Source organism: Neolamprologus multifasciatus, chromosome 2 (genome assembly GCF_963576455.1).
Source record: "Neolamprologus multifasciatus chromosome 2, fNeoMul1.2, whole genome shotgun sequence".
Lineage (NCBI taxonomy): Eukaryota > Metazoa > Chordata > Actinopteri > Cichliformes > Cichlidae > Neolamprologus > Neolamprologus multifasciatus.
Window position 1 is genome coordinate 10645561 of NC_140440.1, and position 24998 is coordinate 10670558.

The window sequence follows — 24998 nt, forward strand, 5'->3', positions numbered from 1 at the left end:
CAGAAGCAAAAACAGATAAAGCCCATATTTTATATATTTGTCTTTGCAGCAAGGACAGGTATTGTCCATCTTACCTTTTATAAGTTCAGTTTTTCATAGAGTATAAACAGAGTATCCCTGAGTGTAAACACTGAAGCCCAGTGACTAAGACAGCCACGTCTAAATCAAAACCATCAAGCAATGCGTTGCAAATTCAAAACCTTATAATGTGGAGGTCATTTGATATTCCTGATAGCTTCGTAAATGCAGAAAAATAATATGCCCTTATTTTATTCTTTTAGGTCTGCGTGACCCTTCTTTTAGCAGGTCAAACAAAGTCCAGACGTCAGTCCTGAGTAAAGATAAACAGCGGCTCCAAGGGAAAAATAGAGGCGGGCCGGATGGTAACTGTATACTTGTGACTGATTGGACAAGATAAGTCTTTAAAAACTCGGATTGTGTTGAAAACTCTTTTAGTAAATATTAGTCGATGAACAAGGATACATCTTTGCTGCCACCGATTTGAATAAGTCATGAGTGGATGTCCGTACTTTGAGAAGAAGCATTTGTGCGTTCATATTTTTTATCCCCCTTTTTTCACTTACATTAAATAGAAACATGTTACCTACATTTCTAATCCTGTTGATGGGAAAACAAGTAACCAGAGGTGTTCTCTTTGTACTGCAGGTTATTCAAAAATAAACCTCCTAAAACTAAAGAAGATGAGGATGACTCCCAGGCAGGGATCAACAAGGCCAGTAAAGGAGGAATTATCTATGGAGACTACCTGCAGGTACAAATCTATATTTGTACTGACATTTGCATTTGTTGTTCAATCAAAGTTTTTATATCAATCGATTTCTCTCTTTCCAACCGTCAGCTCGACAAAATACTCACAGCTCAGGTTCTGCAAAGTGAACTAAAAGCCAATAAGATCCATGATGAGCACCTCTTCATTGTCACCCATCAAGGTAAGTTGAGCTTCATTTTGTTTGAAATTATTTTTTTTCTCATTTTCTCGAGAAAGCAAAATTGAATCCAGTCATAAACTTTACTTAAATGTTGATTTGATTGTAAATCATTCACCTTGTTTACAGACAGTTAGAGACAGGTGGAAAAAAGGAAAATCAATTTTAAATTAAAGGGAGACTCTTTCACCCCAATAGTGAAGGATATGGAGGTTTTGTGTTGCATCCACTTTGTGTGAGAAGCCGCTGCACACTAATAGAAATAGTTCAACCTTTTTTCCTTCATTTCTCTCTTTCTCCACCTGTGAATAGAAAAATGTAAAAGCCTTGACTGCTTACTGACCTTTGTCCTTACCTCAAAATAAAATACTTATATATATATTAATGATGCTTAAAGATCTTTTTTTATTATTATTATTTCAGCCTATGAACTGTGGTTCAAACAGATTTTGTTTGAACTGGACTCTGTGCGAGAGATCTTCATCAGCGGTCATGTAAGTTATATTGAAATGTATCTATGCACTGCTGCTACTATTTTTAGATGCACACTGCAAATGTTAAAGATTGAGTGCTGATAAGAAAAAATGAAGTCAATAAGATGGAGGATTTAAAATGCATTTTAAAGAAGAACACCATCACAATCGCTCAGTGCCTCTGTTTAAAAAATTACATTCACTAGTCATACTAACGTTTGTGATCAGGTATTTCCAGACTAATAGCAGAACAGCAGTTGTAATTTAACATCTTGCTTAGGTAGAAATATACATTATATGTTATACTTGTAAAAAATATTGTTGAAAATACAAAAAGAACTAGTTATTTAATTAGACTGTTTCCCGACCTACAAGCTTAAATGTGATCAGCAATAATTCCCTAACATTTGCTCTTCCTCTGAAGGTCCGAGACGAACGTAACATGCTCAAAGTCAACACTCGCATCCACAGGGTTGTGATGATCTTCAGACTGTTGGTTGACCAGTTTGTGGTTTTGGAAACAATGACAGCCTTGGACTTTTTTGACTTTAGGTAAACTCCTCTCCAAAAAAGCAATATAACATGCACTCCTCCACAGCGTTGCACTCTGGCTTTACTGTGTACATGTTTGCTTATTTGTGTACACAGGGAATACCTGTCTCCGGCCTCTGGCTTCCAAAGCCTCCAGTTTCGGCTCTTGGAGAACAAAATTGGAGTTCCAGACAACCTGAGGGTTCCGTACAACAGACGCCATTACAGAGACAACTTTAAAGGTCATGACAGTGAGATGCTGCTCTCCACTGAGCAGGAACCAACACTTTTAAAGTTAGTTGAGGTATGTTTTACAGCTACCATTTTTGATTTAGTTAGTAAGTAATTAAAACACAAAGAATGAACGTGAATTTGTTGTTCTTTCATCCTGCTTTGCCAAGGTGCCACATGACAAACTGGGACTTTTGTAAAGGGCCACACCAATAAACTGAACCCATTTCTGCTCAATATTAATTTTGTCTCTCTGTGTAGCCCTCTACGACAGTCCCAATTTCTCATGTGACCCTTTGGCGAAATTAATTGCTCACCCCTGTGTTAGAGCATACATGTGAGAAAAAACCCTGGGCTGTTCTTTCAGGAGTGGCTGGAGAGAACTCCTGGATTGGAAGTGGATGGCTTCAATTTCTGGCAAAGGCTGGAAATCAATATATTTGATGGGTTAAATCAGGAGAAGGAGAAAATTGAGGTAAGAGATGGCTCCAGCTTTCAGAACAAACTTTTTTCTTTTATTTTTTGCTGTCCCTGGAGTACGCCGATGACTGACAGACACGGCTGTTTCCCCCCCCCCCCGTATTTTCTTTTAAAGAAAATGCCTGATTCTGAAGAGAAAGAGGAACTGATGGCAGAGGTGGTCAAACAGAGGGAGCTTTTCGCATCTCTGTTTGACGAAAAGCGCCACGATCACCTTGTCAGCAAGGGTAAGTGTTTAATCAGATGCCATAATCACCGAGGCTTTATCGTGTTTATTTACGGCCTCTATTTGACGCAAAGTGAAGCTTATCTTGTGCAAGGTGTGGACTTTAAAATTGAAACTCTAGTTTACAAAAGGATGTAAACACCAGCATTTGTTGTTACCTTGAAAATAAAAATTTTCCCTTTCGTTAACAAGGTGAGAGGAGACTCTCTTACAAGGCTCTGCAAGGTGCTCTGATGATATACTTCTACAGGTATGTTTAGTTTGTTTTAGGTTTCCTCACCTTTAATGGTCTAGTGGTGACACTGCATGTTATATTTGCTTCCTATTCATAGTTTTACATTGTTAACACCTGGAGGCTGCAAACAGCTTCAGTGGAAAGTCTTGCACAAGAACGCCTCAGTGCTAGTCCCTGAGGCAAGGGTACTCATTTGTTCTTCCCACATAAATTTTCCATATCACAAGCCCCTTTGTGCAACCTGCCTGAGAATGTAAGCTTTATTAAAAGGTGTGGTAACCGGCTTTTTCTTTCAAATCGTTGCGGTAAGGACACATTGTCACTTGAGATTCACTGAGTCTATGCAAAAGTCAACAGAGGTAACTGAAGTTAGTGGAAGGTGATAACAGATGCTAAATTTAATACGGTAACTCACTGGTGGCAGTGAACAGGTGATAGTTGTGCTTATGTTATAGCTGATATGTAGAGAAAATAATTGTTTTTTTTACATTATAATCTGTGAAACATAAAATCCTTTTTTTTTTACCTTTCAGGGAAGAGCCAAGGTTCCAGGTTCCCTTCCAGCTGCTCACATCCCTCATGGATATCGACACCCTCATGACGAAATGGAGATGTAAGTACCGAGGCATCACCATTGCTTGTTACGTGTAAACAGAGTAAGAAAGTTTGAGGGGAAAGGAAAGTATATTTGTTTTCTACAGTGTGTTGTTTTTATTTTTTGCCCAAGGGCAGAACTGGACTAACAAAGAAGCCTACAAAGTTACAAAACTTTAAAGTTAGATTTGAACCCAAGAGGCAGAAGAACCTTATAACATCCTCCATGCCCGCTGATCAATACAACCAATCGCCAATGGACAAAATAACAATGGCTATTCCTGGATGTTTTTTCCCCTACTTGTTTTGTAGACAATCATGTGTGCATGGTTCACCGGATGATTGGCAGCAAAGCTGGCACAGGGGGGTCGTCTGGCTACCACTATCTTAGATCAACCGTCAGGTATTGTATGATGTAAAATAATCTTATGATTGGACATTTATTTTCACACAGCAAGTATCCGAAACACTTCAGAGTTAATTTAGATAAAGACAGCGCAGTGCTACTCTGCTTATCTTAATTAACTTGTCATGTAGCAGTTCCTTCTGTAATGCACAGTGACAATATATTTCAAGTTCAAAGAAACAACACAAGAGTAAAATAAAATGTGAACCGCAGTTTATTTTTTGCTTCTCAGAAGACGAAATCCAGAACAGTTGCACATACTAAGTAAACCATTCTTTATTTGATCTTTTTAATTAGTGACCGATACAAAGTTTTTGTGGATCTTTTCAACCTGGCAACATTCCTGGTGCCTCGCCACTGGGTACCCAAGCTGAATCCCAACATTCACACTTTTCTGTACACGGCTGAGTGCTGCGACAGCTCCTACTGCAGCAGTGACGACTCGGATTAAAGTGCATCTCACTCGTCTGTCCAGGCTTTTTCACTTAAACAGATCTCCCAGCAGCGGATTATTTACAGTTCGATGAGAGGTGAAAATCAGGTCAAAGAAATACATTTTGTTGATGTTTATGAGAAACAATGCATGGCATCTTGTCAGTGTACCTTTAAAGAACTCATACACTGAAATATGAAGTGTATGTGTTTTCATGAATGGAGGCAATTCAACATGTGGCCAGTTTTATCAAACACTATATATTATTACGAAGGATTTCAAATCTAGGTGAGATGAAATTCGAGGTCATGTGGTATTTTAATTTGACATTAGGTGAACTGGATGTTGGAGTGAAGAATAACCCAGATGGGTTGATTTGAAGGCGTGATGTCTTTACATGGCATCACACATAACAGTAGATGTAACATAGTAACTACGTTTGTACATATTAATGCTTAGCAAACAAGAGAAAATCAAGATAAATTATCCTGCAGGCTTGTGACGCAATGTCTGACAGATAATAAATCAAATATTTAAACAGCCAAATTAAGACTATTTTACTTTAATCTTGACAGTGAGCCACAAAGTACTGCAGATGGCTCCTTGATAAGAGGTGCTCAGATGTTTCCTCAATAAATTTATGTAAATTGGCTGAGATTGACCTGAAAGCAAACAGATGAGTGAGAGCAGTGATCAAACTGTGAGTGCAAGGACAACGCTGGTGGCGATGATGAGTTTTTACAAAAATGGCTCATCTTTCATCTCAGCGCAGGGATGGTGTCATGGAGGGAGCCATTTCAGACTACTCAGATGTGTCTTGAGTGCATAAAGGTGTACAGCAAATGATGAACCAATGAACCGAACGCATCAACGTCTAAAACAAAACCATTTGCACAGAATAAATATGAACCATAAAATTGTACATAACGTTGTTGTTGTTTTTGTAAAGTTTTAAATTAATTTCGTGATGTATTTATGCACTGATTAATGAAATATCTTTATAGCCACATGTATGACTCATAACCTATGACATATATCTGTATGTATTTAATAAGAAGTGTTTTATATGATAGAACAATTCATGTTATTGTATTTTTGCAGTGACGTGTTTTATTGTTCTATTAAAATTCAACACTTGGCAACAGTATTTTATTTGTATGAAGTATTTTATTTGGTTTTAGTGGTGCTTACATCTCAATAAAAACATTTAAAGTGGTACTCGAAAGCAAACAGATGAATGATTTGAATTTTGGCACTGGTAATCACAGATATTCACACACACGCACACACGCGCACACTATGACTCATACAGGCATTGTTGTCAAAGAAAAACAGCTGCCACTGAGTCTGCAATGCCTGCAAAAAGAAAAAGAAAATAGAGAAACGCTGTTATTCCCCAAGGAGATTGTGGACACTTCAGTGCACCTATCTTAAGCTGAAAGATCATACAAACATAAAATGTCAAGATCAAAGGTCAAACTCACCACAAACGTTCCCACCTATTTTTATATAAACATAGCCGTCATTTCCCCATCTTGTTCCCCAGGAGTTCTGCACAATCCAGTACGGAATGTCCCCTGAAAGACAACATGCATTTAAGAGTGAATTATTTACTAGGTAAAGAAGCACTACTGGTGCTTAGTATGTGTGCTGCATCCACATTAGACCGTTACATAATCACTCCGATGCTTGCGTAATACCTAGAAAACAGAAGTGTTTGAAATAATTGATGTTAATAAATGTAAAGTATTTTTGTCTAAACTATGCCCATAAATAAAGTATGTGATAGCTGCTACCACACAGCTGTAACCAAGCTAGTGTTTAGCCTCTAATATTCATAAGTGTCCACTTTCTGGATCCCAAAAGAAGTAGATAAACATCGAAATAAACAGAACATCTGGTACACCATCACGTCAACATGAGTACACAAATTGTTAATGATTACAATTTCAGCTAACCTTTGATCACTGCATGCTAAGAGAACAGGGGATTAGGGTACAAGGTGAAATAGCAAAATACTTAATGATACGCTGTAAATAAGGCAATTTTAAAAAGAAAACTCAAACTCTGCTTTAATCTCGTAAATTACTTGCAACTAAACAAGCAGGAGTTGTAAAAGAGTTGAAATAAGGACCTTGAGAAATGAAAACATTTTCATTTTTATTTAGTCTTCAGATCTGACATGTAAAACCTTTTCCTCCTGCTGGCTCATATTTCACTTGATATAAAAATTTTATTTTTAAGGATTCGAAATAAGCTAAAAACTCTGATCAAATGCAGGTTTAAACTACTTTCACGGTGGATTACAAATCTCTAAAAATCAAAAATTGTGTTAGCTCAAATAAATTATAAAGTCATAATTTTTTAAACTATTCAAAATACTTTGTCTCACTTAAATGTGACATGTGGTAGTATTTACCGGTAGTGTCATAGCCGACAATCAGAATAGCATGGTTGGACCACTGGCTGGAGCAGTGGTATTGGATGATGCCTCCCAGGTAATCCTGCCAGCTTACAGCATCCACAATAGCAACCAAAGGGCCATATTGTACTAGCTGACCCATCATTGCCTTCTCTTGACCACTGGGAAAAAACACAGCACAACGTGTTCTTATAATTACGTTACTACTCTAATGTAAAGTCAGGCAGAATATTTAACTAATCAACTTCAATTATCAGTACATCAGTTTTGTTTGATTTTTACTAAATGTGGTGCATTTTCTCCCGTCAGTTTGTTGCTCAAAAACTGGCCTCAGTTACATCTCTGTCCTTCCACAAGATGATTCCCGCTGGCGTTATGTCACGCTGTACTCTGCCAGCTTTATTACATATGGTGCTCGAAGCCCCTGTTTGTGCCAAATCTATACCGAAGAAAGTCAGAATAAAGTCATTTGGGTTTCCATTTATGGTGAGGTTGTGTTAAAACTTTATGGTGTTTTGCAGCAGTAAAAATCTGGTTTAACCATGAGATTCGCCGTGACCTCCCCAAGTCTCCACCCTGCAGAAACATCCAATTCCAGCAGCTTGATAAACTCCGTGACCTAACGTTGAGACCCCTCAGAAGACACATACAGGTCTAAGGAAAATGTTTAGACTGGATCAGTGAATTGTGGATGAGAGAACATCAGGAATTTAAGTAACATTGTGTTGATATGCAATAAATCTCAATATCAGCGCTTCACTTTCAAGTTCTGTTTAGGAAGGCAAAGTGGCTTTATTTACATGGCACACTTCAAACAGAGAGGGGAGTTAAACTGCTTTACACGGACAAAGGGAAGCATTCAAAAATAGTGAGCCACAATAAACTATAAATATAAGAGCACGGAATGACAGGTAAGTATGCAAAAGGAAATAAAATGCATCCAAAGAAAATAAAATATGAACATAACAGTCCACTACGAATAAATCTACATTGCAGTTATGCCATTAGAAGCTGACCTGAAAACAACAACTATAAAACACAGAAACCAATCCATCACAGACAAGAGAGAACAAGTGAGTTTTTGGGTTAAATGTGAAAGTGGCTAGATTGGCGCGCATGATATATCATCAGGAAGGAAGTTGTTTCTATCTGTATGCAGCACACTAGCAGAAGGCAGCCTAACCTAGTTTGATTCTAAGTGATTTATAAACCAGCAACAGAACTTGAAAGTGTCTGATTTAAGAATATCACCTTAAATTCTAACCTCTTGTTACGATTCTGGCAGCAGCGACTCTGAGAGGCCCGAGGCTGCCTGACAGGCTTTAGTGAAAACAAGAAATATTTATGATATAGAAATGAAGTATCACTGAGTTTCTGCAAACCTTTGTGAATTCCAAACCTTGTATACAGAGTGAGAATCTCCTGGCTATGGCATCCATCACGTATTTAACTTTTTGTCAGGTAGCAGCTGGGGTGGCTGACTATTTTACTTTTGACTTGTTAACACAAATTTCAACTCCACTAAAAAAGATGAATGTGAAAAAGATAACAATGTTTGTTTTTGTTTGTTTTTTAAAGCACTTCATGGAGTGTACGTGTAGTTGAAATAATCAGTTGAGTTTATGAACTTCTCTGATAAATGCCTCCATATTAAAGTAGAATGAACAACATGTTGGTGAAATCCCATTACAAAAATGCTGATTGTTTTATTTGTTTCCAAAATGGATTTGGTCCATGTGTACATTTTTCATAGCTGGGTGTCCAACCCGATTACTGAGTTTATCAAAGCAGTATATTTTTGAATCGCTCTTGAGTTAAAGAAGCAAAATCAACCACATTCAGAGTCTGAGGTCTAGTCGCTATTTCTCCCTGTAGTCTTTTACTTCCATTACTACTTTAAGTCCTTAAACTGCTGTGTGAAGATAAGAGGTTATCTAGGCCATCTCACAGAGATCTGGGGTCCTGCAGCAGCAGTACAAATCTATTCTCAAGTTTAACTCTTCTTTCTCCAGCTGCCCATGGCTGTATCCTACAAAGCACAGGTTGATGAGGCACTCTGCCTTCATGGTAATGAAGGCCAGTTGATGGTACTGCAAATCTCAGCTCACTTGTCCCCCCATTTCCCTGACAAGTGATTTGTAGTTCTTTTACTTTGCACCACGAGAGTTGCAACTACTTGCAGAATTATTGCCAGGCAGACAGTCCTCCTGTTTCTTACTAGTCGTGGTTGTGATAATTTGCTGTGTGTTAGCACAGTAAATTATCACAACCACGACTCTTTTCCAATATATGGAGTCTGTGATAAATGAGGTTTGTACCATTCAAGGTCATGGTTGCATACTGATGCTGTAATAAAAATATTAGAAGAAACATGGCAGCCCTATATTTTTTTAACAAATTCATTCATGTTTGGCAGAAAAACATGAAGAAAACAACAGTTAACAAATACAATTAAAATGTATACTATTGTTTAAAAGATTGCACATAAATAAATAATAATAAAGAATAAACATCATCTTAGGTTACGTGGATGCTCAGTTAAATCTGCTCTGACGGTGGATTCAGAGCCTTGCTATGAAAGCATTATACTGAGAAAGCAAAATAACAACAATAACAACAGAAGGCATTACATATGCACGGAGCAAAGTCCCTGTTCTGTTAAATTTTAAGTAAAGACAATCAGATTCACCTTTGGGCCAAAAGAACTGACCCGGAGTTAAGAACCTCTGTGCTAGTGAGCTATCTATGTCTGTGTTGACAGAGTAAACACTGTGATTGCACAGAACCAATCCCACGCCCATTTCTCTGTCCTTGGTACTTTATGAAACCCGCATTAAAGTTTCATGTTATTCTCCTTAAATTTATGAAGTTAATATTTAACTTTTATTCCTTGTAGAAAACTTGGTAAAAAATAAAGCCTCACCTGAAGTCATGTGTTGTAAAGTTCTTCACGGCAACACCGCCGTGTGACTGGGAGAAAAAATGGCAGATTTCTGTTTTGGCCTTATAGGGATACTCAGACTGACTCACCAACTTCATTCTGGTCTACAAAGCAAATAATGAATGTTAGTAAACAGCATGTCTGTTTTATTTCATTTTTCTTAATGTGTATGTCTAAAGAATGTTACACAGATTTTATAGATGCTAAAGTTTTAAATTGTGTGATTCTACAGTAATGTGCAAAGGTTTTAAGCCACCCACTCGTTTCCTTAAATTTTGCTAGGAAAATTGCGATGCAGGTGCAGCAATTTACTAAAACATGCAAAGATATATGGGAATATAGTATAATAACAATGGATTGGATTTATATAGCGCTTTTTCAAGGCACCCAAAGCGCTTTACAATGCCACTATTCATTCACACACTGGTGGAGGCAGTCTGCCCTGGGGCAGACTGACAGAAGCGAGGCTGCCATATCGCGCCATCGGCCCCTCTGGCCATCACCAGTAGGCAGTAGGGTAAAGTGTCTTGCCCAAGGACACAACGACCAGGACAGAGAGCCCAGGGATCAAACCGGTGACCTTCCGGTTACAGATGCGCTTCTCAACCCCCTGAGCCACGGTCGCCCAAATATACATGTTCATATATATATGTTCTCTGTCAAGGTGACCTCTTGACAGAGGCTCTCTGGAGGCCAGTCCAATGACTGATAGTGTTTTGACAAGATAATAACAATAATAATGGATTGGATTTATATAGCGCTTTTTCAAGGCACCCAAAGCGCTTTACAATGCCACTATTCATTCACACACACATTCACACACTGGTGGAGGCAGCTACAGTTGTAGCCACAGCTGCCCTGGGGCAGACTGACAGAAGCGAGGCTGCCATATCGTGCCATCGGCCCCTCTGGCCAACACCATAAAGTGTCTTGCCGAAGGACACAGCGACCAGGACAGAGAGCCTGGGGATCGAACCAGCGACCTTCAGGTTACAGATGCGCTTCCCAACCCCCTGAGCCACAGTCGCCCCCAACACGACCGTGCACGAACACAAGATCCCCAACACCAGTGGCTGAAATGCAGCCCCAAACCACGACAAAGCCTCCACCATGTTTTACTAATCACTGTGGTACCTCTCCTCACTTCCTCCAAACCAAATATGTCACATCTGAATTCATCACTCCACCTGTTGCCACAGATTTTCAGTCCAGTTCTTGTTTAAGCTGACACACTTCAGTCTTTTCTCACCATCTCACTCTCTTCCTCTCTTAAAAATGGCTTCTTGACAGCCACCTATCAACTGAGAACATTTCTCATGAGGCTTCAGTGGACAGCAGAAGGATCATCTGAAGGGCAGGTGCATCTCTCAGGTCCTCTGTCAGCTTTTTGCTCGATTTTTACCCATTTTTTAAGGACATGACTTTCAGATAATGTTCATTTTAAGGACTGTCATTTCTTCTTTTGTACTCCACATGTCCAGTTTCCTCACTTTTTGGGTTTTTGGCTAAATTTTCTTGGTGCAAAAATATATTGTATGCCTGTAAAACTTATCATTGGCATTTTTCATATATTCAACTAAAGAAACAGGAACAAAGTATTGTTGAATTACTGTTTAAGACACTTACAAAATATTAGAAAGTTTGGCACCTTGGAAGCAAAGAACAGAAAAATGAGAGGTGGCCTCGGAATTTTAGACAGGACCATATTTTCAATTTCTCCTGTTGCCTTAGTGATACAGAATTGCAGCCTTGGTCATTTCAGGTATTATAAGCCAAGATTCTGGAAGCATCTTTTATAAGACCTAAAAGTCTGTTAACGTTGTGTGACTATCAGCATACCTGTTTTAACCAGTTCAGAGCCCGAGTTGTGGAGCCTCCATTGCAGCCTGCGTTTTGGTAGGAGCAGTCAACAACCTGCTGCACACTGAGCTGCTCCAGCCGTGAGCCTCCTATGGCATGGACAGACTGTATGGCACCAACCACACTAAAAGCCCAACAGCTCCCACACTGTGAAGGTAAAATTACAGAAATGAGACAAAAGAGAAAAGAAAACAATCTCGCAAGCATTATTTAGATCCAGCTCCTGACCTAGAATCTATTCACACTGTACCATCCTAAGGAGCTATTTCTTATTTATTTCTGGAAATGAACTACCTATATATAATCCTACTATAATAATCATCTAAAAAGCCCTCTGCCAGTGTTATAAGACTGACACGAGATTTTAGACGGTTTAATTAAGTATCTTCAGTTTCTAAATGCTCTACGCGGTACGTGATAATGTGACTGTGACCGATTGTTTTCTGCTGCCATCTACTGACAGAAAAACCACAGGTGTGCACACGTTTCAGAAAAATGTGAATATCTGCTTCAGTTAAAGGTCTCAATTTAAGCTTTTATGTCTATGGCTTACTTATTGTATTCAGACTGCAAAACAATTTCTCATATTTTATATCTGATATAGATTAAAAAACGCTTTCCTGAAACAAATATTGCTTTTTTGCTGGTACATACAGTAGTTCATCATGTGAGGGATTCTTGTGTGCGTCTGTGTGGTTTTTTTGTTTTGTTTTTTTTGCTTAATATTTGCACGAGCAAATATTATTCTCCAAACGGCATCCTAATATTGCATGCTCAGTTCACTTACTTGGCATAAATGTATTCCCATAGATGTAATGAAAAACTGAGCTCTCTGTTAAAATCCAATTTTTGCTGCTCAATATGGTTTCACGGCTTAAAATCAATGCTGAAAGCAAAATCAGTCAATATTGCCTGGTCTCAACATAAGTATGTGCTGAGTATACACAATATTAAGGCTATCTGCTTTTAAAGTGATCAAATGTTCTCAAGACACAAACATGGAATCAAGAAAGGTAAAAAAAATGGATCAAGAAACATTAACAAGATGTGAGCGGTTTGATATATCGGGTCTGTGTGCATCCTACAGCAGTTTATATCCTGTCTCACCATCTATGTGTTATAAAAACTCAGCAGGTCCACAGGCAGAGCTAGAGAAAAAAAATCTGACCGGTAAAACGGCAGCAGAGGAGAGTGGTAGGTGAGAGTGGTCATTTAGTGCATCTCCCTGGAGTGCGAAACTTTACCTGAATAGAGCAAAGTAAAATATATGATCATGATGGCGTTCAGCTGAACCGGTTATGTCTCTCCCTTAGGACAACAGTTTTACAGCAATATCATCATCCCCTATGGCAAATTGACTGACTAAAGAGATAAAGGACAAAAAGAGCAAAAAGTGTATCTTCAGCAGGGACAGGCAACGACTCAGTCTCACTAACCCTCTCCCTTCTGTACCCCCGGGTTCATTCTGCTCCCTGAGCAACAGCTCCAGAGGTTTAGTTTGTCATTGCTCCTTTGCTCTTCCACTACCATTACCGAGGTCGCCTTCGAGTCAAATATGCCTTTTCCTCTCTGGTACTTCATATTAAATGCTTCGCATTTGAAGAGCGTTCCCAATGTACTCATCTGGAAAAAAAGTCTCTTTCCACTTACCTGAATTCTCACTTTGAGACATGTGACAACAAGAATGTTAGACTTTTTTAAATGAAAAAAAATGTCTGTATAAATTCTTAAATATTCTATGAGTGTGTGTGTGTGGGGGGGAGGGGTATATCACTCGGGATTAATCCTGCATTTGCTGATGTACAAGTCGCAAACACCACGTCCATTAATGGACACGCATACTATCACATATTCTGTTTTTTTCAAAGCTACCACACTTCAGCTTGGATGATTAGGCATTCGAGATTACTAAAAAGAATTTCAACTTTTGATTGTCCAGAACACGAGAAAGAGTTTGGTGCTGAGAGAAGGCAAAAGAGTTTCTGGGTCTTGTTTATATACGCTTTCTCTTTAGATGAAAAACAATTTTTAACTTGAATCTGTTGATGAAGGGATCCACTGGGTTCAGTGACGACGATTTTCAGAGTCCTCTCTGAGCCCATGCAATGATCTTCAGTACAAAATCTCAGTTGTCCCTCACATAGATGTATATGATGATATCCCTACATTCTTTTTCTGTTAACAAATGTTATTCTTACACTTACAGCACCAGCCACACATTCTCATGTCAACATTTGATGCGTTCTGTCTTCTCTGTTATTTTCAATTAGATGCTTTTAGATTAAATTCAATTCGATTTTATTTATATAGCATCAAATCACAACAACAGTTGCCTCAAGGCGCTTATGATCAACTAAAACCACTTAAAATTGCTTGTATTTTACAATTTTCACATCTTTATTCACTTTGGTGGGGAAAAAATAATAAATTACAATAAAAAAATGTTTAAAAAGTGTTAAATGTATATTCACTTTTAAAACTGAAGCGTTGAAATCTCTTGCACAGGGCATCATCAATTTTCACCTACTTAAAAGTGAAAAGCAAAGAATCACCTGACAAGTGTCTACATCATAATTTTGACTGTTACTGGTGAAGACTTGCGTTCATTATCAAAGCTGTGTAGTATTTGGTATTCTGTACCTGTTTGTTGATTGATTGCTTTATTCATAAATAATGAAAAGGCATGACTTTATCTGTCCAATTATGTCTCTGCATCTGAAGCATCTCCAGCTAACCTCCCACATGTACAGTATAACTACAGTACCATGTGTAAAACTTACTGCTTGTTGGTCCTGGACTGGTGCCACGGCTGCCTTGTCCCTCCAGTCAAATTTGTCTGGGAGCTCCTTTACACTCAGTCCAGAGAAGAGAGGAGCTCTCTCATAGACTGCTCCCAGGTACAGATCTGTGGATAAAAGATGCAGTTCAAAGTCATTCTTTTTTTATACAAACACAAGTGTAAACTATGATTCTGCAGACTCAGCCTAGTTTAACAAAAGGCAGGACAGAAATCTAAATTAATAAAATGCCCAAAGGATTCACTAAACATACCTCTATGTCAAAATATCAACCTACCTCTGAATTCCTCGTGTGAAAGGTCAGAGAATTGGTTGATGCCATACTTGGCAGACTGTGTTTCTGTGGAAAATGAGTTCAGATAGGTGTGCCGTATTGTAGCTCTCTGCAATTACACAAATGAAACGGCACAATGATATTAAATGGGAGGGGGGAAAGGAAAGAAAAACATAACAGTAAACTCTGGTCTTTAAAATAAGTTGTTCATGAAGATGTTCAATACTTTTGATATAAAGGTAAATGAAAATAATCTACATTTATGTATTTGAAACCTCTCAAAACTTTTCTTATCCAACTCTGACTAAGAAAACACACAATTGTTGATATAATAGCCAAAAAAAAAAAACTCTAAGCATGTCATGCTGACAGATATTATAACATATTAAGCAGCTTATAAAAGATATGTTACTAATCATATCAATATACACAGTATAAAACTGTGGGGACCAGTTGGGAAATAAGGAAGCAGGTAAGAGTGAAAGACTAAATTAAATGTTTTTGATCGCACAGCTGTTTTTATTTCACACGACTTCAGCTATTAAGCTGCAATTTTATGTTCACCTCCCTCATGTTACTCGGAATTGTTACTATTGCATGTTACTATTGTTCCAATGTTGTAGTACAATTTTCACTTAATCTCAGTTTATGCCAGTATTTGTATGCTTTTTATATTTATATCTATATTTAATGTAACATTCAAGAAAATTTTCCAAAATTATTTTCCGTATTTCCTTCTTCTGCGTGAGTGGGCGTGGTCTAACAAGAAGTACTCCCCCAGTTTGTTTTCAGTTTTCCGTCTGAGCACTTCACACTTGCTAAATGTGGCACTTAAGAGTTACTCTACGCCTCCCTCACTTTACATACCTGAAAACTGAGATGACGGCGACTAAATTCCTCGCTGCTTACTTCATACGTGCGGTGAAACTGCTTTCTGTATGCCGCGAAATCAGCGGCAGAGCCGTTTAACTGAGTCCGAATTTCACTTGAGTTCACATTTTGGCAAAACACAGGAGAGACAATTAATCCGAGAGCGACCACAGCGGGTATGAACACCTGACAAGCCCTCATTTGACGAACAAATGTCAGCTGGGAAACATCCACACGGGGAAGCGCAAGCGTTTTGATGTTCGCGGAAAAGGGTGAAGATTTGTCGCGCATGCGTTGTAATCAAGAGGCGTTCCCTTGGAAACGAAAGAAAGTTTACTACGACGAGCGCTGGTTGATTAAAAAATTTGCATGCAAAAAATGTAAACTATTTAAAACGCACATAAAGTATTTTAGGTGTGTGTGTGTGTTGAAATGATGTTTAATTATTCACATCAGTTTTATCTAGATTCAAATGATCGTTTATTCAAATGACTGCAAGACATTTAAACACACATTCAGCCAAACTAAACCAGAATTTACGCCACTATATTTAGTTCAACTCATGCAAAAAGACATTTTAATAAAAAATATGAATTAAATACTGCCACAACTTACATTTTTGGGGAAAATTACATCACCTCTGCAATTAAAACAAGTTTGTAAGTTTTTATAACTTGAGCCCACCCACATCCAAACATAGTGTACACTTACATTTCAGTTGTTGCAATCAGGCACAGTAGCAGCTGCAGAGAATTTTTTCCAGCCCGTGCTTTGTCAGGACCAGCCAACTAGTCAGTGCACTGGGAGGAAAAAGCAGGCTACTCTTATGCTTTTTGTAGTGGCATCTGATCCTGCGTTCATCATAACCCAAGCTCTTCTGTATCGTGCCAGAGGAAATGTCAGACCATACAGAGGAATTCACCAACAAGCCCTTCGCAGCCCAGTTGTCAAATGTTTACCTCAGCATCTTGGCACTGTTCTGCTTTAAGCTTTTTGTTAAGATCTCTCTTAACTTGCTGACATACTTCTACATTGTCCGTGGGAATCGCAAAGAGGCTGCCAGGATATCGGCAGAGTTCTATGATTATGGTCAACAACACAGTGAGTACTCTGAGACAGGTCGTTTTAAAAAGCACTAACACTTGATTTTTTATTAATTTGGTTACTTTGTTTAATAAAACTTTTCAGTTTAAGTGTAATATATAAGATAAGATAACTCTTTATTGTCATTGCACAGTCACACATAGTACAGTAGTACAATGAAATTGGAAAACTGTCCTACGTTGGCACTACATATAACACAACACGACACGATATGACACATCACAACGCAACACAAACAACACAACACAGTATAATAACTTAGTAATAAAAAAGAAGAATAAGTGTATTTGTATTGCACACTGTTATTATTGCACATTAATTATTATTGCACCTTGTTATAAATATAAATATTATTATTGTTATTGTTTTAAACATTGTTACCTCCCCCCTAAAAAAAATATCTGTACGATGATGGCAAACACAGCTTAAATGTAACCACAATATAAATAAATTATGGTTACAGACACCCTGCAATGCATTTAACCCCAACTGCAAAAGGTCAGAGGTCAAATGTAAATGTTTTCTTTAGAATCCTACAGAAGCCCTCCATGCACACAGACACACACACACAATTTCAGTGTTTACAAATGAGCTATAAATACTGCATTGCTAATCCAATGAGTATAAAAGCCATTAATTGTGTTCACATTAATACATACTAGAAATATCATTGATAGCCCACTTTTCTATCATTAGCTTAATAGCTACTAAGAAATCCTGAACTGTACATTCAATATTAAATGAAGACACTGTTGGCCCGGCAGCTCTTTCTCTCTAATGTATTAATAGAACGCAGTCATGATATCCCCTCCCCCAGCCGCATCCTGCCCTAGTTTCCATTCCCAGCTATGCAGTGCACACTTTCACACAGCCACCAAAACAACACTCCACATTCTCGGGAACAGGCGGTTCGAAGGCACATTCTGAGGGAAGACAGACATGACAACAACATAATCTGTAGCTATCATCCAAAGGGCTGTTTAATCTAAAGTGTACCCACCCCATGGAATACTAATTGACCAAGCTCAGGGTATTTGTCACGGTCCCGTAGAGATGCTCTTTCTTGTTCTGAGAAATCTGTTTGATGTCTCTAGCTGATCCTGTCTGTATTTCAGATTCTAATGTCAGTCAGGGAAAATAAGGTGCATGAATAAAAAAAGCATGGATTTAATAGAAAACATTGGGTGGATTATTGTATAATTCATAAAGAATATGGATGAAAGGATGGATGAAGATGATGGCGATGAGAACGTGTGGAATGCATCAGCTGTTATTCTGGACATTGACTCAGGTGTGCCTGAAGACATTTCTTCTTTTTTCTGGATTTCCTTCTTTTTTTATTGAACGGCCACAGCCAGTTTGGCAGGTTTACTTTCATTTGTCATGTGAATGGAGTGTGATAGTGCAGAGTTTAATGCATCAGGAATTTTCAAGCGCTGTTAAGTCACATAACCATATGCTGCCGGGTGCATTAACTCTTGGATGATGAAAGGTAAAACGTGACTTGAGAGGTTAAAACACCTGCTTGCTATGTTTAGATGTGTGGCAGGAGAATTGAAGCTTTCTCTGTAATGTTGATTTTATTTTTATTTCTCTCGATGAGAGAATTAAGTAAGTAATAAAACATTTAAGTTTTCAGTACTGAATTGAATACTGAATTCATATTCCTGTCACAGGCTCTTGGGCAGACCGCTCACCCCTCCACGATGCTGCCAGTCAGGGCCGCCTCCTGGCCTTGAGGACCCTCATTTTACAGGTGAAGAAAAACACAATTCCCTTGGAGGCAGGCGGGTAATGTGTAACCTCTCATCTGCAAACATGAATCCTGTCATAACCATCTCTTCCACAAGCCAGTGTGGTTCAGTAACTTTGTAGATTTATCCACACCTTGATAAAGAGATCAAGGTGTGGATAAAACTCTGGAGACTGCTATAAAGTTATCTGTAAGACTTGTATAAAATTATTACCTGGGTCAAGATTGCAAAATAGCATATGCTTGGCATGCTTGTAGCAGCAATATTTTTTAATGAGAATAACACAGTATACACCTACCAGATAAATTATTGATAACTATTTCCATATTTCACTACGTAGTTCTAGCTTTCCATGCGGCATGAAAATGCTAATAATGTTAGTGATCCAACAGGGAAGATACTGTTTCACACTATCGGTCAATTTCAAGAGTTGATGTATCAGTGCATATTAAAAAAAATAACATATAAGATATAAAGCTGTTCCTTACAAGGCAGCACAGTGGTGCAATAGTAGGCATTGTTTCCTCAAAGCAAGAAGGTCCAAATCCCCTGACCAGCTGGGACTTTTCTGAGTGGAATTTGTATGTTATCTCTTTTGCCTGTGGTTCTCTATGGCAGCGGTCCCCAACCCCCGGGCCTCGGACCGGTACCTGTCCGTGAGTCGTTTGGTACCGGGCCATGAGAGTTGAGGCTCAGGTGTGAAATGTAAAGTTTTCAGGGTTTTTATCGGTTTTCAGCGTTATTTTGTTATCGTTTTTATCGTTTACTTGGTTTTCCTGGGTTTTTTCACGTGTGTTATGAATAAATTTTCTTTTTTCGGTACTGGTACTGGTTTTATTTTGTTGTATTTATCCGCGACACCTTAAAGGCCGGTCCATGAAAATATTGTCAGGCATAAACCGGTCCGTGGCGCAAAAAAGGTTGGGGGCCGCTGCTCTATGGGCACTCTGGCTTCCTCCCATAGTCCAAAGACATGCGTGATAGGTTAAGTTGTAATTCTAAATTGGCTATAAGTGTGGATGTGAGCATGAGTGTTTGTCTGTCTCACTGGGTGAGCCCTGATACAGACTGGTCACCTGTCCAGTTTTACCCTTCAAGTTTAAGACCAGTGGGATTATCTCCAGCCCCATCACGACCCTGAACTAAATAAGCCGATAAAAATGGATGCATGGTTCTGAACATCTCCACAAATTTTGTAAATACCACCTAAAATGAATTAAAAAACACGAGACACTACACACTGTCATTATTTTCATGATAAAAATTGAGCCAAAGTGCAGAAACAATTATGTACACCCATAAACCATTAGGATAAAAGCATCTGAGTAACTGATCATTCAGCAAGTGTAACCACCGATATAAGAGCAGACATTTTGGGTGGCTGTAGCTCAGGTGGTAGAGCAGGTCATCTATTGATCGGAAGGTTGGTGGTTCGATTCCTGGCTTCCCCTAGTCTGCATGCCAAATATCCTTGGGCAAGATACTAACCCCAAATTGCTCTCCGATGCATCCATCGGAGTATGAATGTGTGTGAATGTTAGCTATAAAAGCACTTAGAAAGATGTGCTTGTGCGAATGGGTCTGAATGGGTGAATGCACAAGTTGTGTAAAGCGCTTTGAGTGCTCAGATGAGTAGAAAAGCGCTATATAAGAACCAGTCCATTTACCATTTACATTTTGGCACTTTGCTGGTCTGGAGCGTGCAGGTGTGTGTCAATGTTTAGCATATTGCCAACGAATAAGGAAAAACTAGGCGATTATCTTAAAGAAGCAATTGTTGCTGCTGATCTGTTTGGGAAGACCAAATCATTCTACAGTGAGAAAGATTATTCACAAGTGGAAAACATTCAAGACAGTTGCCAAAATTCATCTCTGCAATGCCCAGAGACACTGCCAAAAACCCAAAAGCTACATCTCATTATAGTACAATTAGGAAAAGACTGAACTAATATGGTTTGTTTGGAAGGGTTGCCAGTAGAAAGCCTGTTCTCTCTAAAATGAACATGGCAGCACCTGGAACCTGGAAGTGGAGATGTTTGGCCATTATTCACAGTGCCACATGTGGCAAAACAGAAACACAACATATCAGCACAATCACTTCATAGCGACAGTAATTGTTCATAGTAACTGTCAAGCTCAGTGGTGGAGGGGTGATGATTTGAGTTACATCCTGGGCCCCTAGCAGTCACTGAGCTAACCGTGAACACCGTTCAACACCATTCTACGGTTAAAGATGAGGCTATCTGTTAAAGCTTAGCTGAAATTTGGTCACAGACTAGAACATCACCACAAGAGCAAACCTACAACAGAATGGCTGAAAAAGAAAAGACCCAAGGTGTTGCAGTGGGACAGTCAAAGCCCAGATCAACCTCTTAGCTAAAATGCTGTGGTGAGACCTTGAGGAAGCTGTGGATAAATCCCCACAAACCCTGTTTTAAAGAACAATGTCAGAGTAAAGTTTGTTCTACAAGCTATTGAATCATGGAGTGTACTTAATTTTTCACATAGTGCTTCTAGGACGAGTGCCGGTGTCCTGCAGGTTTTAGACCACACCCTGGGTTAACACACCTGAATCAAATGATTAGTGCATTACCAGGCCTCTGGAGAACTTCAAGAAATGCTGAGGAGTCATGTAGCCCTTTAAATCAGCTGTGATGGATCATGGACACATCTAAAACCTCCAGGACACCGGCACTCGAGGCCTGGAGTTGCCTACCCCTGTTCTAGGAAAATAAACAATGGCGTGGTATGATATATCATGTATTGTACAGTAGTTCAAAGACCTTATTTACCCAAAGATTTTCTTTTTAATTCATGGCCCAAACTCCTGGATTTGTAAGAGATTGTACTTTCTATTTACTGCCCTATCTGACACTTTAAACCTGCACATACTTCACAACAGTTCATAAGTTTCAATATACAGGCTAGCTAAATGCCAACAACACAAAATGTAAATACTCAAACTTGTACTATGGGTTACAATAACCACATGGTTTTAAAATTAATGTGATTTTTGTAGTTTTTATGGCATATACATGTCACTTATGTATAGTGTGTGAGGGGAGTTTGACCATGCAACTATTATGTGAGCATATGCTAAGGAAAGAATAATCACAAACAAAAACAAGTACAATACTAATCCAAATGCATTAAAAGTGAAATCTCCACTTGCATTTCCAGCTGCTCACAGAGTGTGCTACAAAAAAGCCTGTGACTTCAGCTACAGAGGAAACAATGCTTTGCTCTAGTCAGACAAATTCATAACAAAGTAGGACAATTATTACAGGATTTCAGATGGTAATTTATTAGCTCTTTACTGGCTTTCAGTTGGATCTACAGTTTAATTAGCAGGCTTGTTAATCTCTGCTGTTGAAATCATCACAGTTTGAAAAATCGCTAAGGACCCTGACTGAAGAGAATGTCTGTGTTTTGTAAGAGGAGATAAACTTTATTAATGTTCTTGTTCATTTATGAGTTAATGTCCCATAAATATCCATGCCGGCTAAATATTTGTGGCTATTTGATTCTGTTTCCAGGGTCACAATGTAAATGTTCTGACTATAGACCATGTAACACCCCTGCATGAGGCCTGTCTTGGAGACCATGTTGCCTGTGCCAGAGCACTCATTGATGCAGGAGCAAATGTAAGTCCTATAGTGGCCTGGTGACTCTTTAATGTTGCCATGTTGCACAGGTCAAATTAAATTTCCATGGCTGGGAAAATCTGGGTAAGGGTAACAAATGAGCAATGTCCTGTTTCAGTCGCTGCAGAGCTATTAAGTTGTTGTTGTTGTTCCCTTTCAACCGTAGCCCCAGGCTGTTACTATTAGTCAACTTGCATGATTAAATAAGGCCTAAAAATAAGAATAAAAGGAAAATGTGTTCACAGGTCAATGCTTCTACAATTGATGGAGTCACCGCTCTGTTCAATGCCTGTACAGTGGGCAGTGTGGCATGCACGGAAATCCTTCTGGAAAATGGAGCAAAACCCCAGAGTCTTGTATATCAACCTTCTCCGATACACGAAGCAACCAGCAAAGGTATGTCATGACCAACGATTTTACAAAAATTCATAAACTCTGATTATTTTCAGTATTTTTTGTGATTCAAGTTAGTGTTACATGATTATGTGTGTCATACTGTGTGGGAAACACAACGGAAAGATATCCCCTTGCAAAAAGAGACTATTCTACATGGACCATTTACTTCAAAGTGAGCCAGTGTTAGAGGACCGGTCCTAAGAGACTTAAGCTTGTGAGAGCCGGCTTTTGCTGATGAGAGTCATTATTTTTGACTAACGGTATAATCAGAGCACTATAAGCAGAAAATAACCCAACATTATCGCAGTTCCCCTCACTGCAGATTACGCTTGACGTTCGACCTGATTTTGTGTCCTTTACTGTGCTATAAGCACGTTCTTACTCGCACTATGATAAACAGCTTTAGCTATAAATCCAACAGGGCCTGAGCAGACAGCTTGGAGAATTATTTTGCATTGTCACTTACTGATTACTGACTTCACGCTTCATTACTTCCAGGTCATTACGGTTGTGTAGAGGCTCTGGTGACTTGGGGGGCAGATGTGGACATGGACATTCCTCACCTGGGCACAGCACTATATACAGCCTGCGTCTGCCAAGAGCTCGAATGTGCCAGGAAACTCCTGAGGGAAGGTCAGTTCGCAGAACTGTGTCGATGTTTACAGAAAAGTCCTATGTGAACATATGGACTTAAGCGCAAAGATTAGAAACACAAAAACAAACTGATATATAATAAATATATGCATGCTCAGAGGATTTTAGAGGCCTCTGGAGAGGGGGGGATAAAAACATTTAAACAACAATATGATAAATTCTGTGCTAGGAATATGACAAACAATGAGACTGCAAATTGTCAAGTGCAAAAGGTGTAACAAAGAGCTAATGAGAGCTCTATCACATAAGAAACAGACAAACTAATTGTTTTATTAGCAGCAGCCTTAGTAAACAAGAACTTAATACAAGCAAAGCACACATTGCAATTTCAATAAGAAGTGGGACCACATTTATACCCAACAAGTGACTGATTACATATACAAGTGATTAGTGTGCCCATTTGTGTCTCCCTGCAGTCTTTGAAATAAGGTACTAATTTAGGCAAGTAAAGAAAAGGTAAATTAAAAATATAATCACAAATTAACCAAAGCTACTTGTACTTAACAATACAGGCATCTGATATTGGAGTTTTCTGATTGGACTATGGATAATTATAGTCTCCTCCATGTAGGTGCAAATGTACAGAAAGGTAAATCTCTGGAATCACCTTTACATGCAGCTGCAGAAAAAGACTGCACAGCTGTAGTGAAGTTGCTGCTGGACTTTGGCGCAGACATTAATGCCAGGAACACAGAGTTTCAGAGGCCAGTGGATGTGGCTCCACCCAGCAGTCTTACAGAAGGCTTTCTACTGCTTTATGAAGGTATGCGTTTACTTTTTGCTTAGTTTCGTTCGCAATCATTGATCCCTTCCTGACCTAGCTTTGATCTGTTTCTGTCTTTTTTTTAACCACCAATTAACAGTGATAAATAATGTTTTCCTGTCTCCTTTTCATAGCGACGCCACGGTTGCTTAGCCAGTTGTGTCGTCAGTGCATCAGAAACTGCGTTGGACGCGACAGACTCCACCTTCTTTCCCATCTTCCTCTACCTAACAGGATCAAGAGCTACCTGCAGTACCAATGACAAAAGACTATCACACTGTCTGCCTAAATGGGACTTGCAGGAAGAAGCCTTGGACACCAAAAAAATATATCAACTCCACACTCCTCTTAAACTTTAATTTTAGCTTCCAGTCAATCCAGTAAAAGCAATTAATTTGAATTAGCTACACGGCCGAGTAGCTGACTGCAGCTGTGTTGAGCTGGCCTGATTCCCATGTGAGGATGTGTGGACCTGGATAAATGTAAAGCAGGATGCCACTAAAACAAACTTCCAGGACTAGTTTTCCCTAGGTTAATTTTGTTTGAATAACATTAATAATAAATATTTTGTTTTCTGTTCTGCAGTGTTTAGAAAATGCCTTACTAGTTGCCAGTGAGTGTTGCACTTTATATTTAAACCGCCCCATAAAAGATTAGAATATCGTGTAAATGCACACTATATGCTGTATGTTAATGAATGTTCATTGTTTCGCATTAAACATTAGATTATTAAAAATCTGTTTTGAAACCTGTTGCATTCAAATATGTCTTTCCCAGCAGCCACATGGTGGATTTGTTACTGATGTTTGTCTCAGTGGTGGAATCGGTTATTCAAAGAGTTGACAAGTTTAAGCTTGGATTACTGACCGCTGACAACTGCTCAGATGGAAATGTGTGTAGCTGAATGGAACTTTTAAATCATGCTCTAACATATTATTAACAAGATATTCATGTGCCGTTTG

At 38.8% G+C, this 24998-nt stretch overlaps 3 protein-coding genes across 5 annotated transcripts; 2 read left to right on the plus strand and 1 right to left on the minus strand.

The window, feature by feature from the left end:
* The first annotated feature begins 414 nt into the window (after positions 1-414).
* Positions 415-5701, plus strand: tdo2a (tryptophan 2,3-dioxygenase a). Its single transcript, XM_085170678.1, has 12 exons — positions 415-547; positions 667-772; positions 860-950; positions 1371-1441; positions 1845-1972; positions 2069-2255; positions 2550-2657; positions 2778-2889; positions 3081-3138; positions 3657-3736; positions 4030-4120; positions 4421-5701. The coding sequence occupies exons 1-12, from the start codon at positions 513-515 to the stop codon at positions 4572-4574; spliced, it is 1221 nt and encodes a 406-aa protein (XP_085026804.1). The 5' UTR covers positions 415-512; the 3' UTR covers positions 4575-5701.
* Positions 3165-16026, minus strand: ctso (cathepsin O). Its single transcript, XM_085170687.1, has 8 exons — positions 15719-16026; positions 14855-14960; positions 14560-14684; positions 11759-11926; positions 9902-10023; positions 6976-7139; positions 6041-6133; positions 3165-5912 (listed from the first exon to the last, which is right to left on the minus strand). Exons 1-8 carry the CDS (start codon positions 16010-16012, stop codon positions 5878-5880), a joined length of 1107 nt encoding a protein of 368 aa, XP_085026813.1. The 5' UTR covers positions 16013-16026; the 3' UTR covers positions 3165-5877.
* A 53-nt stretch (positions 16027-16079) lies between these two features.
* asb5a (ankyrin repeat and SOCS box containing 5a) lies at positions 16080-24784 on the plus strand. 3 transcript variants are annotated; one of them, XM_085170707.1, is made up of 7 exons: positions 16080-16822; positions 18502-18581; positions 22116-22223; positions 22469-22619; positions 23118-23252; positions 23845-24036; positions 24171-24784. In XM_085170707.1, exons 1-7 carry the CDS (start codon positions 16618-16620, stop codon positions 24296-24298), a joined length of 999 nt encoding a protein of 332 aa, XP_085026833.1. In that variant the 5' UTR covers positions 16080-16617; the 3' UTR covers positions 24299-24784. The 3 variants fall into 3 exon arrangements, with proteins under 3 accessions (XP_085026833.1, XP_085026841.1, XP_085026849.1); XM_085170715.1 differs by lacking the exon at positions 16080-16822 and adding an exon at positions 16876-18116; XM_085170723.1 differs by lacking the exon at positions 16080-16822 and adding an exon at positions 16879-18317.
* Positions 24785-24998: the final 214 nt, after the last annotated feature.

What these genes read in the sequence shown, in the direction of transcription:
- ctso (XM_085170687.1), bottom strand. Translation starts at nt 16,012, where the DNA reads ATGCGCGACAAATCTTCACCCTTTTCCGCGAACATCAAAACGCTTGCG. An exon ending in CAGTCCAGGACCAACAAGCA is followed by an intron (nt 11,927 to 14,559) that starts GTAAGTTTTACA and finishes TTACCTTCACAG; the next exon opens with TGTGGGAGCTGTTGGGCTTT. An exon ending in AATAGGTGGGAACGTTTGTG is followed by an intron (nt 5,913 to 6,040) that starts GTGAGTTTGACC and finishes TTCTTTTTGCAG; the next exon opens with GCATTGCAGACTCAGTGGCA.
- asb5a (XM_085170707.1), top strand. Translation starts at nt 16,618, where the DNA reads ATGTCAGACCATACAGAGGAATTCACCAACAAGCCCTTCGCAGCCCAG. An exon ending in TGATTATGGTCAACAACACA is followed by an intron (nt 16,823 to 18,501) that starts GTGAGTACTCTG and finishes TTCCTGTCACAG; the next exon opens with GCTCTTGGGCAGACCGCTCA. An exon ending in TGAGGACCCTCATTTTACAG is followed by an intron (nt 18,582 to 22,115) that starts GTGAAGAAAAAC and finishes TTCTGTTTCCAG; the next exon opens with GGTCACAATGTAAATGTTCT.
- tdo2a (XM_085170678.1), top strand. Translation starts at nt 513, where the DNA reads ATGAGTGGATGTCCGTACTTTGAGAAGAAGCATTT. An exon ending in TACTTTGAGAAGAAGCATTT is followed by an intron (nt 548 to 666) that starts GTGCGTTCATAT and finishes TTTGTACTGCAG; the next exon opens with GTTATTCAAAAATAAACCTC. An exon ending in CACTTTTAAAGTTAGTTGAG is followed by an intron (nt 2,256 to 2,549) that starts GTATGTTTTACA and finishes CTGTTCTTTCAG; the next exon opens with GAGTGGCTGGAGAGAACTCC.